Source organism: Lactuca serriola, chromosome 8 (assembly GCF_051521515.1).
Source record: "Lactuca serriola cultivar US96UC23 chromosome 8, Lser_US96UC23_V15, whole genome shotgun sequence".
Classification (NCBI taxonomy): domain Eukaryota; kingdom Viridiplantae; phylum Streptophyta; class Magnoliopsida; order Asterales; family Asteraceae; genus Lactuca; species Lactuca serriola.
The window spans coordinates 321679492-321695928 of record NC_136415.1 but is presented as its reverse complement, the minus strand read 5'-3'; the positions used below and the strand labels follow the sequence as shown (position 1 = coordinate 321695928).

The 16437-nt window shown below is 32.9% G+C and overlaps 1 protein-coding gene across 3 annotated transcripts; it reads right to left on the bottom strand.

Annotated features, from left to right (window-relative positions):
• Window positions 1–8699: 8699 nt before the first annotated feature.
• On the bottom strand, window positions 8700–13040 carry LOC145069024 (uncharacterized). 3 transcript variants are annotated; one of them, XM_079016002.1, is made up of 14 exons: window positions 12652–13038; window positions 12419–12571; window positions 12018–12116; window positions 11839–11940; window positions 11627–11770; window positions 10983–11077; window positions 10561–10690; window positions 10357–10461; window positions 10133–10239; window positions 10014–10065; window positions 9829–9918; window positions 9506–9590; window positions 9234–9298; window positions 8700–9000 (listed from the first exon to the last, which is right to left on the bottom strand). In XM_079016002.1, exons 1-14 carry the CDS (start codon window positions 12748–12750, stop codon window positions 8914–8916), a joined length of 1413 nt encoding a protein of 470 aa, XP_078872128.1. In that variant the 5' UTR covers window positions 12751–13038; the 3' UTR covers window positions 8700–8913. The 3 variants fall into 3 exon arrangements, 2 of the variants coding, with proteins under 2 accessions (XP_078872128.1, XP_078872129.1); XM_079016003.1 differs by having other exon boundaries at window positions 12714–13038; XR_013689231.1 differs by having other exon boundaries at window positions 8928–9000; window positions 9834–9918; window positions 12652–13040.
• Window positions 13041–16437: the final 3397 nt, after the last annotated feature.

The window sequence follows — 16437 nt, the reverse complement described above, 5'->3', positions numbered from 1 at the left end:
ATAGCGTGTAGTGTCAGTCCCAGGCGACGTTGGATTATTTTTGAGCATGATTAATGGCTACAAACACGCATTACACAAACGACCAGTTTATAGCTATACTAACGATCCCGTAGGCGTCGTCCGTACTAATCACGTTATCCAACCGCCCTGACTATGTGTAGTCCCACATCTGAAGAGAAAGAGGGCACGAAGACCTTGATGACTCCATTAACCGGTTGGGGATAAAAATGTACGAGGGGTCCCAGACCCGCCTCGCATGAAATGTAGACTTTACTAGCAATACCAAAGGACCCTTGGGGACCAGTAGTATACAAGCCATTGAAAGTCCATTTACGTTATGTCAGATCGGTAAAACCCAACACTTCGTAAGATAGATGTCTTCGGGCCTTAAGATCAGGTCATTGGGCTAGCTAGGCTCAACGAACAAGATTTTACACTTTTGGGGCCCAAAGATGGTGCGTAGATGTCTGTGCACACTCGCATGTATATTGAATTCCCAAACGTTATTTGTATAAATCGCAGCGTCGTCGTGTTAGTAGTTTCGGATTTTCATTGGTTCGAGACCGAACCAATTCGTTTCACAACGATTTTTGGTATTGTAGTGTATTGTGTTTCGTCGATAGTTGCGGTGCCATTGTTTGATCAAATTGCATGTATTGAATTAGCCTTGAAATTTTTCTGTTTTCAGCCCCTCATTGTTTGTAAAATTTACTTTTTCAACCCTTTAATTAAATACTTTCCGGTTTGGTCCTTAAATCAATTTTCTTGACATTTTTACACCAAAAATTATTGAAATTGATATTTTTCAGCATATTTTTCAATGAAAACAGTTTAAGTCCCTGAAATTTCAGTTTCCTCGGTTATAACCCTTCTTTTCGCAACTTTGACAATTTTGGCCCAAATTGTAAAATTTTTTGCAACTTTGGTCCTTTTTAAATTCAAAAAGCATTTTAAACCTTTGAAAACGACTTGGACCAATTATAGTCCACTGTTTTACAGAAAAACACAGTTTTGGCCCTCCAAAACAGAAAATTTCGCATAATGGGCCTCATTGGGCCGAAAATGTCATTTTTAGCCCATTAAGCTTGAAATTTATGTTTTTAATCCTCTAAATGAGTATATTTCCAGAAATTGTCTTATAGAAACTGTTTTGACACACCTCATCCATCAGAATTCGTGATGTGTCAATTTGGGCCCTTAATTTTGTATTTTTCACACTTTAGGTCCAAAATTTGTGTTTTTAGCCCAAAAAAAATTGTTACTAAACCACTTAGCTATTTTTCTAGAAACACTTTGTATGTAGAAATATATTTGATGTTAAAATCATTTAACATAAGGTATATCTCGGTTTTGAGGGGTTTTATGGCTAGATCCAACATTATAACACACAAAAACATACATATAAGCATGGAAATCATACAAAGCATACAAACACATATAGATCTACACTTTCACTTGTATTCCCCCCCCCCCCACAAAACTCATAAAAACAGAAAATAGGGGGTATGAAGCTCACCTTAGGGTGTGATTTCGGTTCTTGAAGAAAAGATGGAAGAAAACTTGGTGATTTTTGGCCTTAGCACCCTTTTCTTGAAGATCTCGAGTTTGAGATGGTTCTAGGATGCAAGATCACGATTTTTGCATAGATTAGGAAAGGATTTTGATAAAACAAAGAATTTAATTCATAGATCCAAGCATAACCTTACCTTGGATGAAGAGTTGGTGGAAATATCCTCTTGAAAGCCTCCTAATTTTCGAGATTTTTGAGTGGAGAGGGAGGGATGTTCTTGAGAGAGTTTGAGAGATTTTTGTGAGTGTGTGTGTGTGAGTATGGCCGAGAATGAGAGAGAGAGGAAGAAGAGATGACCTTTGAAGTGATATGCATGGAGATATGGACTAAGGTGCATGGATATCCAAGGGACAATAATGAGGTGGCAAACCAAAGTCAACTCTCCCTTTTTCCTTGGGCTTGGGCCGAAAATGGAGAGGGAAGAAAGGATTTTTGGGCTTTTTGCCCCTAAGCCCAATATTAGAGTTAGTTTGGGTGTTTATTGGCCTTATAAAATAAAATTGTGATTTTTAGGCTTTAATAAGCTAGATTAGGTTAATCATGGATCAAAGCTTTCAATTTATTCCATTCTAGGCCCAATATGGCCCATAATATTGAAATAAATAAATGTGGGTCCAATTAGAGCCCAATTAGGGTTCTAAGCCCATGATAGTCTAATTGGAAGCTTATTGGTCCATTTGGATCCAATAAAGGAGTCCTAGTCCAAAATGGACTTAAACAAGGACTTCTAGGGTTTCCAATTGTTTGATGACTATTTGTAGTACTTGTATGATGTATTTGATTGTAGTTTTTGATGTCATAATAGTAGGTGTCAATCATGTTCTTAAGTTTTTGATTCATATTAGCTTGAATGTATAGATTACATGACACAAAATTTCCAGTTGTGACAAAATTTGCTCGAAAGAGCATACATAGGTGGTGCAAGTTCGACAGCGTAACGACTCTATGAGTAGTGTAATCACTTAAACATAGAGTCGGTGGTACATAGCATAGATCAAAGTACTAGTAGGGTGAGGCTGGTCCTAACACTCTAAGGAGCGCCCAACGACGGCTGCGAGGTCATATGCCGAAGTGTTGTGCCAACAGCTGGGCCATCTCAGTCATTTCTCCAATGACTTCATCCCTTTCCTGTTCAGCCTGAACCGCTCGTGTTTCCATGGCGAATAACTATTGCCGCAGAGCAGCAATCTCAGCTTCTGGAGAGCGATTATCCCTCGCGGGATTTCCTGGTGGGGCGGGGTGGTCTTGTTGTGCCTCGCTGATAGGTGACGTGGCAGCATTCTCGCCTGAATCTTGTTCTTCCTCCATGTCGTCATCGATCTCATCAAACTCGTAGTCACTATCCGTGTACTCGTCAGGGCCAACATCGTGTGCTTCTCCCTGATCTCCCTCGGGCTCGTCCTCGATCATTCCGTGGGCCACTAAGACCTGATGAAACTGAATGCCCTGGTGCTCTCCTTCCATGGTGGCTGAGAGAAGGTACTATCATTACTCCTAAGACGTTGTAATTATGTATAATTTGAGTTGATGTTCTCTTCTTGGTAATAAAGGGGTATGTTTTTAGGTTTACCAACCATCACGATTTCCTCGGGGCATGTGATAGTTGTACCTCGGAGGAAATGTAGTTGATAAGGCTACATTCACTCCTTAATACGACTATGAACAATCCAGGCATAACCGAGATGCTAGCATTATCTTATTTGATTTGGTATTATGTTATTTTTCCTATATCGCACAAGTAGAGTTGTTTTATCGTTGCGTTCTATTTGTTTTGTTTTGTTCAGAGTTGTTTTTGGCCCCTCTTTGGTTTATAGTTACATATCAATGTGTGGTTAGATATGCTAGTTCACTATAAACAGTGCTCTGATACCAACCTGTCACACCCCCGTACTAGACGGCGGAAACGTCTGAGGGCTCGCGTGACTTAAATTGAAAATCATCACAATGAATATACATGAATCATAACATAACATCACCATGCATCAATATATTACAACTGACTTAGTTCACATCAAGTACATTGTTTTAACATTACAAATCCATAACATAAATTGTTTGATAGTTTTCAAAAGCACAACACCCTAACATACTTGGTACTACTCCTCAGCTTACATGTTACCTGAGAATACAAGTTATTTTGAAAACGGTCAACATATGGAATGTTGGTGAGTTCATAAGCAGGTTTGATATGAAAAAGTTTTGTGTAGTTTGTAAGAAAACAACCCAGAAAATCTGATATTTTCTGAAAATACCATTGTTTATATAAAAGTGTGAAGATCCGTAAATATATGCATCATGATTTCAAATCGTGTATAATTGAAAAACTTTGTATTAAAAGTACCAGTGAAAAATGTTGAACTTCCCCGGAAAACCCGATGTTTTCCGACCATAAAAAAATATCATAAAACTGTTCGAATTGTTATTCCATCACTTAAATGATTTTTGATTTACCTTGATTACTTGATTATTATTGGGTTTATTTATGTGTGTCGTTATAACCATGCATGGTAATGACTAATTCGTCTGTCTTGGCACTCTGGTGAACGCCAGAATTGATCTTAAGATTTTGTCACCCTAGACTGGCTGAGTCTAACTGTAGCAAACAGCTGAGGCGTGGGGGAGTCAGCCTCGTATAGATCTATACACAAACTCTCACTCTCCCTCCACGAGACTTTGATTATAACTACAGACTACGACCGACACACGTTGGTGCCACCCGTTATTACTTACTAAATCCCAATTGACTTTGATTACTCTTGATTATCGACCCGTATTTGTTTACATGGATTGACGATAGGCCTAATAAACGGGGAGAAAATGATTACAAATCCTACTAATCCTACGTATTATTCAAGGCTATTGGATATGCGAAGGACACGCTGACCCATTTCGCATTTGATTCACTAGGACCTTACTAGCAATGCTAATGGGCCACTAAGGCCCAATAACACTTAAAAGCCATTGAGGGTCCCTTAAACATGAAATTGGGTCATAGAAGGCCCAATAACATTTATAATTATCCTTTGGGCCGAAAAATCAAGTTAATGGGTCACAAAGGCCCAATAAGCATGTTTGGAACTTTCAAGCCCAAAGAATTTAATGTTTACTTGTTTTAGGTATAGTTTAATTGTTGGAAAGTTTGATTGGGTAATTGTTAATTTTCGCACCGGAACAAGGCCGATCGGTTATTTTTAGCGATGTTAGAATTATACGTATTTTCATCTTTCCAATTTCATGAATCGTAGTTTGGTATTTTATTTTAACTCAAATATCTTAAAATAAAATAATTGACTCAAAATCTTGGTGAACCCCGTTCAGCCCTACTTTGGTAAAATTGACAATTTTAGTCCTTTTATATATAAAAGGACATTTTAAGCCCTTAAACCATTTTCTTGACACTTTTGACCCAAGACTTGTTCAAGTGATATTTTAAGCTCAAAGCTTATTCTTTGACAGTTTCAGCCCTTCCGGAAAAGTAGTTTTCGGTCAAAGCCCAAACTTTTGCAACTTTACAATTTTGGCCCAAAATCCAAAAAGTTTACATTTTTTATCCTTGTTTGGAAAATACATCATTTTAACCCCTGAAATAATTTTTTTTACCCTTTTTGCCCCCTGTTTTGAGAAGTTTATAATTTCACTCCCTTGGAAGTTGAAATTTTCGCAAGTTATGGCTTAATGGGCCGAAAAGCCCAAAATTTGGCCCATTAAGCTACAATTTACACTTCTAGCCCTTAAAAGAGTGTGATATCCATAAAAACATTTATATTTACTGATTTGTCTCTTTTAGTCCTTAAGAAAACAGTGAATAGCCATTTTTCAACCCAACTTTCTTTTGTTTGACAATTTTAGCCCAAAAGTGGGTTTTATGTTGCAATATGTATACTTTAATCTTAGAGGGTAATTTTCTTAACTTGTTTAGTGTAAGATGTTCTAGATCATGTTTATATTCCTCTTAGATCCATAGATCTCGAGATTTCCATTCTTTTTGTTACATATTTATTACATAATCACATGAAATCACACATAACATACACATACACATAGATCTACACATTTTACTTGTATTCTCCCCCATAAAACACATGAAAACTGAAAATAGAGGGCTATGAACTCACCTTTGCTTGTTTTTTTCGATTTGAAGAAGAAATGGAAGAATTTTGATGTTATTCTCGGCCTTACAAAGCTTCTTGAGAAGAATTTGGCTTAGATGGGTTCTAAGAAGCATGATCATGAACTTTCATGAGTTAGAAAGGGATTATAACAATCTCAAGAAGCTAAACCATGGATCCAAGCATTAACTTACCTATAATGATTATTTTTGTGGAATAACCTCCTTGAAAAGCTCTTAATCTCGAAAACTTTGAAGGAGAAGTGAAGAGTGTTCTTTGAGAGTGTTTGGAGAGAATTTTTGAGGGGTGTGTGTTTTTCCTTTGTGTTCTCGGCCGAAGAAGAAAAGAGAGGGGAGAGGAGAGAGAGTGAAGTGATAGATGCTTGGAAGTATGAGATAGTTGCATGGATATCCCAAGTATAATTTTGAGGTGGCATATAAAAGTCAACTCTTTCTCCCTAAGTTTTGTAGCTGGGCCGAGAGAGGTAGAGGAAAGAAAGAATTTAGGGCCTTTTTTGTGCTTAAATCCATATTATGGCCCATTGATGATTTTTCGGCCCAATTGGTCTTTGGAGATGGTTCACGGCCCAAAATAAATCAAAGAATGAGTTTTATGGTCCATTAGGGCTAATTAGATTTGTTATGGCCCAATAAGGTCCATTAGGATATTTTATTTCATTCTAGGCCCAATATGGCCCAAAATGTTAATATAAATGGGAGTGGGTCCAGTTAGAGCCCATTTGAGAGTTCTAAGCCCAAAATAGTCAAATTGGAGGCTTATTGGCCCATTAGGCCCAATAAGGAAATCCTAGCCCATAATGGACTTAAACCAGGATTTCTAGGGTTTCCAATTCTTTGTTGACTATTTGAAGTGCTTGTATAGAGTGTTTGATGGGGATTTTCTTGTTATTGAATAAGCATCATACATGCTTTCACATTTTTGGTTCCCAAATGTTATCATTGTTGTTGTTACATGACATAGAATTCCTAGTTGTGACATTATTTGATGGTGCTAGCACAGGGATTTTCCGAACCAGCAGATTAAGACTCTATTTGAGAGTTTCAGCAGCTTGAGGTGAGTTTCCTCATTGTGTTTAGTGGGTCGAAGGCACCAATATCGGCCCATGGTTTATTATGATTAGGATGCTAGTTGTCTGCTCGACTCTACATGTAAGTTTTATGATATGTTTACCCTAATGTCGGGCTGGGCTTGATGATTATACTCTATGCTATTTATCTTTGTGATTTTGCATGTGTTTATATGTTTGTATGTTTATCAGGCGGGGCCTGATGACTGACAGAAAGAAACAAGATGGTATGAAAAAGATAATGGAGAGAGAGAGAGAGAGAGAAACCCTTTCCATATTAAATTTAATTTTTTCTTTTTAAAAAAAAATAACAAAAAACCTCATAAATAGTCCCTATGTAGTGAAATGACGAAAATTTCCTTCATTTAACGGCCAAAAGCTAACGTAGGTAGCAAAAAAGACCAAGCATCAAAAGTTTTGAAAGTATAGGGACCATCTGTGAAATTTTTTAACTTAGATACTCAACTTCAGATCTTGAAAAAACATACGGACCGATTATGATGTTTTTTCTACAGAAAATAATCATTTTTTTTGTTATTGAAAAATGATCACTTCCTCTCAAATATTGTTGTCTTTTAAATTCCAGTGTTTTTTTCATTTTTTTTCAAAGAAGTATTTTTCATTTGTATTTGAAATGTTAATTTTGAAATGTTTAATATAACTGTTTTTAATAAAATGTTTGGTTTTAAGTCATATTAATGTATATATTTTCTTGTTTAACTTTTTGTTAGATTTTAGTAAAAAATATTTTTTTCTCGAAATCATGAAGCCGTTCATTAGATTTCGCACGTTTTCAGAATGTCGGTCTAAAATGTACATTTTTGTCAGAATATATATATATATATATATATATATATATATATATATATATATATATATATATATATATATATATATATATATATATATATATATATATATATATATATATATCAGGAATCTTCAATTCTATTTCATGGTTATTTTTTCAAAAACTTTTTTTTTTGTTATTTTCTTCAAAATACACGTTACATTATGGTTATTAGATTATTCAATTTTCCATGTAAAACTAATTAGCTCTAAATGAGACTTCGTATTCCTATATATCTACCTTAATAAATAAGAATGATTTTGCCACATGTTTTTTTCTCCTTCATTTGGACACATGTCATTTTCTAACATTTTTAAATTTTCTATTTTCCACTTGTCATTTTATTGTATTTTTCATTTTATTAAATTAAAATTCCACATTTAATATGTAAGATATTTATTAGAAATGGTTTATATATGTAATGTATCTAATACATTAAAGCCTCTTTAATTTTAATAATTCAAAAGATTCCTCATTTTTCTTATAAATTCAAACTTTTCAAATTGTTAATATTTCATATTTAATTTATTTTAAATAAAATCATGTAATACATGGGTCTCACACCTAGTCTACTATAATAAATGAAGGTTTTTTTGCCACATGTCCTCTTCTCCTTCATTTGAACACATGTCATTTTCTAAAATTTTTAAATTTTTTATTTCCACTTGTCATTTTATTGTATTTTTCATTTTATTAAATTAAAATTCTACCATTTAATATGTAAGGTAATATATATGTAAGGTATTTATTAGAAATGATTTATATATGTAATGTATTTAATACATTAAAGCCTCATTAATTTTAATAATTCAAAAAAATTCTCATTTTTCTCATAAATTCGAAATTTTCAAATTGTTAAAATTTTATATTTAATTTTTTTTAAAAATAAACTCATGTAATACATAAGTCTCATAACTAGTTTAATTTATAAAACCATTTTTCCGCTATAGGAAAACCATACCATCCAAATGAGTTGTTTCATTAGGGAGACTAGTTTACAAGGAGACGAGGAAAACCATTGTCATCGCTATCTTCACAAGAAAAGACGAATCTTGTATATTTTTCTCCTTATCCTCCAAGAACTATACAACAAACACAAACATTCACATAATTATTATTCACAACGCAAACCATGATACTTAACGATAGCTTATTACATTAATAAGCATATAATAGTAAAACACTCTCTCATTACATATTGTAGACTCTATATAACATACAATACAACATAATAAGTATATCTATCAACAAGGACAACTAAAAATTATCCGATTCTTGATGCTTTTCCCATCTTTCATTAAAAGTAAGCCATCTCTAAAGCCTTTGCCTTCTCCCCTACGGTTTTAGCTTCTTCTTGCTTACCCAATATCTTATAACCCCTCTCCTAAAACCAATAAACCATTACTGCTTTTATATTTAAAAAAAAATAGAAAATTTTGGTACCAAACCCCTAATGTATATGTTATAAAACATATTTTTTTTTTCAAATGATACAACTACTTCATGTTATTATTTGAGCAACTATTGTTATATATATATATATATATATATATATATATATATATATATATATATATATATATATATATATATATATATATAAAGCGGGATCTATACCAGCAAGCGCCATAAAAACGGGGACCCGCCCCTCTTCTTTAATTGCTTCTCAATCACTTCAATCGCTGCAAAATGCAATCCCATGTTTAGGGCTATTTTTAACGAGGGCATTTAAGTCTTTTGCACAGACGAGAGTCTCTGTCCCAACTTTTTGGGTTGGACAAAAGCATTGACGTGTTTGTCTTATTGACATCAGTGTCAGTCCCAATCTAATGCATGTCAAACACAGTGTCTTCTTATGGTGCATACAGACGAAAAACAAGTGGGCCTACCCTTTTCAGCTTGTCCACCATCAAGTAACATAACATACCAAGCTTCATTAAACACATCAAGTTGTTCCCCAGACGCGCCAATCATCTACAAAAAATTCAAAATTTTGCATATAAGAAATAGTTCGATCGCAAATGTTAGCTATCAGCTGTGTTAGCTGTTAGCTAGCGGCTGGTAGCTGGTAGCTAGTAGCGGTGTCAAGAAGACAAACACTACAAATTTTGTGTCCGGCTCAATAAGGTGTAACGAGGTGGGACATAGACCTCGCGTGTGTGCAAAAGACATAAATGCCCTTCTCATCCTGAAAGAAGGAATCTATTAACACCTTACAGTTTTCAGCATCAAAGTCCGGACCAAGCAACTCTAAGGCTTTATTGAAGTCGCCTCTCCCATACTCGTATGTAGCTTCTGCAAGCTACAACCATATATAATAAAGGGTTATTTCTTCCATTTAGCCTTACATTAAAATCTATAAAATTGTCATATTCGGATAAAGTTATGAAAACAAACCATTAGTCCTTTCTGCATTATCTTTCCCTTCTTTGAATTCATTGTGGAAACCCTATGAAAATAAATAAATAATAATTCATAGGGAAAATAGGAAAGAATCAATAGAGTGTTTTTCTAACTTCTCTTTTAAGCCATTGAGTAAATCTTGACCCTCGGTTGACTTCCCAGTACAAGCTAGGGCCCATAATATTAATAAATCAAGGTGCCACTCAAGATACCAAAAGCCCTAAGAAACCATATCATCATAATAAGCAAAAAAGAATATACAAAAAACAACATTTTCTAAAATTTGATTTTAGTCCATTGTCAAAATCTTTGTTTTGGAAAAATGAAAGAAACTCACTCGATTTGATAGATAACCTGCTAAGATCTTCAAATGATCATCAAAGAAACGGATTTCGCCTCTTACATAAACTCTCAATAACAATCCAATTGCATTCAAGTATACCTAAATGCACAAAACACAAATACAATAACATTAAATTAAAAGATTGTGTTTTTGTGAGTTGAATTAAAGAAATAAGGGAAGGGTAAAAAAGTAAAAAACCTCAACGGGAGTAGCATCACTTCTATCCAACTCTTTCCATATATGATTGTCATAGATTTCTCGGACTTTTTCAAAGGGAGCATTTCCTTCCAAGTAACAAAGAGCAACATGCCACCAATTGTGAGTGTTCCTACACATCGAGTTTAAATCTTCATTTCCTTTTTTGTCATATTAAGTTTTGTCTGGATAAATGATATTTAAGAATATTTCTAGAAACTGTGACTTCCTTATTATGTCATTCTCTTTGCATTAAGTCAAAAAGAAACACTCGTATACAGATCCCCATTAAGTATGCAAGCATGATATAGTTTTGAAGATTAACTTCATTTAGAGGGGTATTTACGTAAAAGATAAAACGAATAACAATTGTCATCAAATTAACTTCAAACCATAAAATTCTTATGCATTTTGAATATGCTTACATGAATGATGATAAAGGAGCCCAAGATTTTGAGCATTCTTCCATGAATTCCACTGCTTCCTTAAATCGACACTCATATTGAAACACATGGCACAACTGCAAAAAAAGGCTCAATACTATGAGAACAAGATATAATTTTAACAATTAGTTTTTCTCTACTATTTCTCCAAATTGTACTATGTTGACTCTAAAAAATTATAAAATCTATGCAATTTTCACCAAACACTCAAAACTCAAAGATCACTTTATTTATACAACCAAACACCCATAACAATATAACAAATTTTAAACATCAATGCTACATAAAATATGAAATGACAACATAAATCTTTCAATTAAGCATCTTTATGGTGTTTTAGTAAGGGCAAATCAAATAAAAAAAAACATTATTGTTTAGTCAATTTACAGTTTAACCACCAATACTTTATTTTATTTTTCCAATCAAACCATTAAAGTTTGACATTTTCCCTAATTAACCATTTTGACATGTTATATTGAATCAAAATGGTTAATTTGTAAAAAAAATTTGTATGGTTTGAATGGAAAAAATAAAGTATTAGTAGTTTAACCATAAAGATTCCCAAAGTATAATGATTTTTTTTTTTTTTTTTTGTAATTTAGTAATTCTAGAAAAGATTAGCTCACAGCATGTTGTGACCATGGATCTTCCTTGTTAATTTCAAACCCCTTTTTGGCAGCTTTCTCAGCATCCTCCATTCGACCAAGTTCTAGTAGAGGAAATGCAAGCATTCCATATACAAAATCTTGTTGATTATTTGCAGGAAGCACCTAAAAAGTCAATCGTTAAAAAGGGTAAAAACGTCTTTACACCTGTTCTTGATATAAAGAAAGTAAACCTTTTCAATGAGTTGCAAAGATAGATCGGGTCGACCCATGTAAAAACATAGAACTTGAGCTCTCTTTAAAGACACCAAATCTTTAGGGAAATCATTCAGTAACTACATGAAAACCATAACAAATTTTAGCTAAATGAAAGATAAATTGAGTCGTATTTTATATAAACACTAAATCAAACCTTGAAGTGCAATTCAAAAGCAACATCATCATCCCTATTTGGTGAAATCAAACAATTGATTGTTTCAAAAACTGCTTTTTCATATGGAGTTGCAAATTCCTGCAGTAGCATATATTACAATTTAGAGGGAACCCATCAAAATGCAACACTAGAATTTTCCCATTTTTGTTTGTTTATAGAAGAAAAAACAAAGAAAAAATGAATCTATATAGAAAGCGCGTTTGGATATGCGTAATTTGCTACGTCTTGCATTTAGCCTTTTTTATATCGAGAGTCCAAACACCCTCAAAATTATCAGTAGAAAATTAAACATGGACTTGTTTGTATACTAGGTGAAGAACTGAATAAAAGATCGAATGCACGAAAACACATAGTGCTAAGAGAGGATAGTGTGAAATTACAAGATTGGAGTTAGCAGCATGAAGAAGAGAAGGAACTCGAGAAGGATCAGAAGAACAGCAAAAATGGGCAGCCAAAATGTTTGCTAATACACAGTTACGATCATGATCAATTGCTTCCATTATCACAGCCCTCTTTCGTCCATAGCTAAGCACCTTCATCAATCGAACAAACAATAACCAAATTCCATCAAAATTAAGTAAAACCCTTACATGATTACAGAGAAAAAGGTGACCTCGTGATAATAAGAGTTAATTGAAGAGATGCAAGAGGAGGAAGAGGTGTTGATGTCGTAACCCCATTTGTCTTCCATCTTTATTCCTTCTTTCCCCATAGTAATTGTGCCTCAGACTTTCAATTTGAGTGTGTGTGTGTTGTTGATGTTGAAATTATAGGATAATAATGGCTGATTTTGACGGCGGTTGTTGCAATCGGGGTTTTAGATGAAAATTGACAGCTGAGGAGATTAAATCAAAGCACTCCAGAATCCTTTCCAGCGGCAGAATTTGTTGGTATTGGAGATGAAGTAAAGATCAATTCTATCTGAATCAAATCCCCAGACGCTATTTTAATTCTAAAGTGTCGGATAGAAAGTTGTTTGGTTTTGTTTTGCTGTCGTGCTACGTTTCAAAACAACTACACTTGATTAAAGGCTTGATTAAAAGTTAGTAACCTTAACCACATTTACCCCTATTAGATCAATTAAATCAAAATTTTCACATTTAATTTAACATTTTTTTTGTGTGTTTTTTTTGTGCTTTTACTATCTTGTTTTTTTTGTTATTTTTAATTCTTTATTATTATTATTATTATTATTATTATTATAAATTTCGTATAAAATTTTAACATTCGGACAACATTATAAAATCGAACGGTTATATAAAATCGATTGTTTAATATTTTTTTTATATTTTAATATTAATGTTATTATTGTTATTATTATTATAAATTTCAATAATAATAATAATAATATTTTTTATAATAATAATAACAATAATAATATTAACATTAGTATATAAAAAAATTAAAAACCAATTTTATATAGCCGTTCGAATTTATAATGTCATCCGAATGTTAAAATTTTATGTGAAATTTATAATAATAATAATAATAATAATAATAATAATAATAATAATAATAAATAAATAAATAAATAAGTTAAACAAGAATTAAAAACAACAAAAAGAAGAATAGAAAAAAAAAACCAACAAAGACAAAAAATCAAATATAAATGATATTTATAAAACAAACTACTTTTGTATTATTATTATTATTATTATTATTATATCATTATTATTATTTATATATAGATTAATTTCTTGTTCCTTTATGCACAGTAGTTTAATCCTATTGGACCACCATCAATTTTTTTTCTTTTTCGATATGGTCTGCTGGGACATTACGTGCGGTCTCCTCAACAACCCACCGTCATAGACGTTTTTCTCGATGTTCCCCACCAACTCCATCTCCAATCTACACGTGCTTCCCACCCCATTGCTTCTCTTTTATTTCTTCACCAATTTTTTTTCCTTCATCCACCGTTATTGACTTCAATCGCTCTCTCCTATCGCCTCTGATTCGATTGGAAAACATCTTCAAGTTCGTCATGTCGTCCCATTCTCCACCAATATCGACAAGGAACCAAAGAAACGGTATCATACACAAACAAACTCTTGAAGCAAAAATCTGATGCGTTCATAATTTCTTCGCGTATTACTTCTTATTCTTTTGTTGTTTATGTAACGATTTTGACAAATATATATGGTTTTATACTATTTTATCAAACACGACCAGCGACAACCGCAAAATCAAGGCTAAACCCGAATCTTGTGATTAAAGGGGAGGATTTGCTGAGTACAGCTTTGGGAAATGGGAAGGCTCAACAAGGATATTGGTTTTGGACGAGAAACATGCTTATAAGGCGTTCGATGAATTGTCTGAGCCAATTAAGGTATTCATTCCACCTTACTTTACCTGATTCATTAGTTGATTATATTCGTTTGATTTTTTTTTCTTCGGGAATTCTTATTGTGATCATAGTTAGTGCTTTTGAGATACAAGTTAACTTTGTTTTACGGTTATTGGCAAATGAATAAGGTATCTATTAAACCTATTAGAACTCCTAGCTAAATTTGAAATATGATTGATTTTTTCATCCATACGTACTCTTTTGAATTGGAACCATCAAATTGTCATGTTAGTTATTGGTATAGTTGCAAAATCATAAACTTTTCCATCACAATTCATATAAAAATGAGTTTAAGCATTTCCTCTATTTTTTATATCAACCTGAATGAAAAAATCGACTTCTCCTTTTATGATTTATCTATTTATTGATGATATTGAAAAAGTTTGTTTACTTCAAAATTAAAGGCTACGGATTTTAAATTCTATTTTTTGGTTAGTTTTATAACTGTTATAAAGAGCAATCATGTTTCAAATATGGTTTTCCTTTTTCTATCATTGCTCCTCTTATTCTTTCTTTATAAATTTTGTTAATTCTGAATCATGCAAATCTACTTTTGAGTTTTCAGGGTTATTGGCCCTGCAATGCCATCTGCTTAATTGCTTGCTCCAGCAACTAAATTAACTAAAGTAGAGGCTAACATTTGGTTTCACTACAAGAAACCATCGCTTTAGCGGTGACACATGCTTTTAGCGGCGACAGTTTGTCACTAATGGCTTCTCACCCGAATTCGCGTTATCCCCTTCTGATAGACTTCAGTCGTTCGATCAACTAGTTTGCAGAGTAAAGAAGCGAGAGGAGATTAGGTGGGTTTCAGGTCCTTAATTTTGCAATACAACTCACAAGATTATAAGTTTTTGAGTGATTTGGACCTGTTTAAATCCTCAATTTAGTTTTTTCTTTTTTTAATCTAAAATAAAATTTTATACGATTTTATGTTACAGGATGCCCCTGTACCATCTTGCATTTGTCAGTTAGAATGAGGCTTTATCCAGGTGGCAATTGAAGTGGAAGATCAAGCACAACGTTCAGCATCACAAGTAAATCTTTATTTTTGCCAAAATTAGTTTATGTTATAATAATAAGTATTGTTTTTTATGTTATTTTTGTGATTGCTGATGATGTTAGACTTACTGTCGCTGCACCTATAGCATATGGGGAAGCTAACAACGAACTTTTGGAAATTATGGGGAAGGTTTGTTTCCTTTTTTATATTTTTCTATTTATTATTTAATATTTGAGATTTTTGAGTTGTGTAGGTGGAGAATATCATATATGTGATGTGATTTTGTTTTGTTGGTTTTAGATGTTAGGTTTGAGACTAAGCCAGATGACACTTCAGAGAGGATGGAATAGCAACTCTAGGCTTCTTGTGGTGATTGAAACAACTTTTTTGTAAATTTTGTTTCTTTATTTTGAATTTTTTTTCTTTTTGTATTTTATAATATAAAAAAGATGGATATAGCTTGTGAATTTGATGGATATATTGTGGAACAGGTGAAGGATTTCATAGGCAGACAGGTATATGAGAAACTGCTTGAAGTTGTGAAGCCTTGAAGTCTGTGTGTGATCTTTATATGTAATTTAATTGGGTTTTTCAAACTACAATGTCCTAATAAGAAAAACATTGTACATTTTGTAACCACCGCAACGCGGTGATCCTTCCCTAGTTGTTTAGTGAATAACTATTATATTTTTCATATTTCCCCGTCACTCTCTGTAATTGATGAACATTATACCTAACATTATTATGAGTTTCTTTTCTTTGTCTAGTATAAATAATAAGTATTATGTATTGTAAAGTTTGATTGTTTTTACCAAATAAAATTATTTACAATCTTATTACCTACATTGTTGTTTAAATAAATTTCTTTACAATCTTATTTCCTACTTTATTTCTTTAATTTAACTTCATATTTTATAACATGTTATCAGCTCGACTCTAAGAGCTCTAACTTCTTATCGGTTTTATCATTTTCAGGTATGCATTTTTTTTTTCTTTTATATAAGTTTACATGTACAAATGCTTACAACTTATTTTATGGAAGTTCTTAA

What these genes read in the sequence shown, in the direction of transcription:
- LOC145069024 (XM_079016002.1), bottom strand. Translation starts at nt 12,750, where the DNA reads ATGGGGAAAGAAGGAATAAAGATGGAAGACAAATGGGGTTACGACATC. An exon ending in ATCCATGGTCACAACATGCT is followed by an intron (nt 11,078 to 11,626) that starts GTGAGCTAATCT and finishes CTTTTTTTGCAG; the next exon opens with TTGTGCCATGTGTTTCAATA. An exon ending in TAATGCAGAAAGGACTAATG is followed by an intron (nt 9,919 to 10,013) that starts GTTTGTTTTCAT and finishes ATATGGTTGTAG; the next exon opens with CTTGCAGAAGCTACATACGA.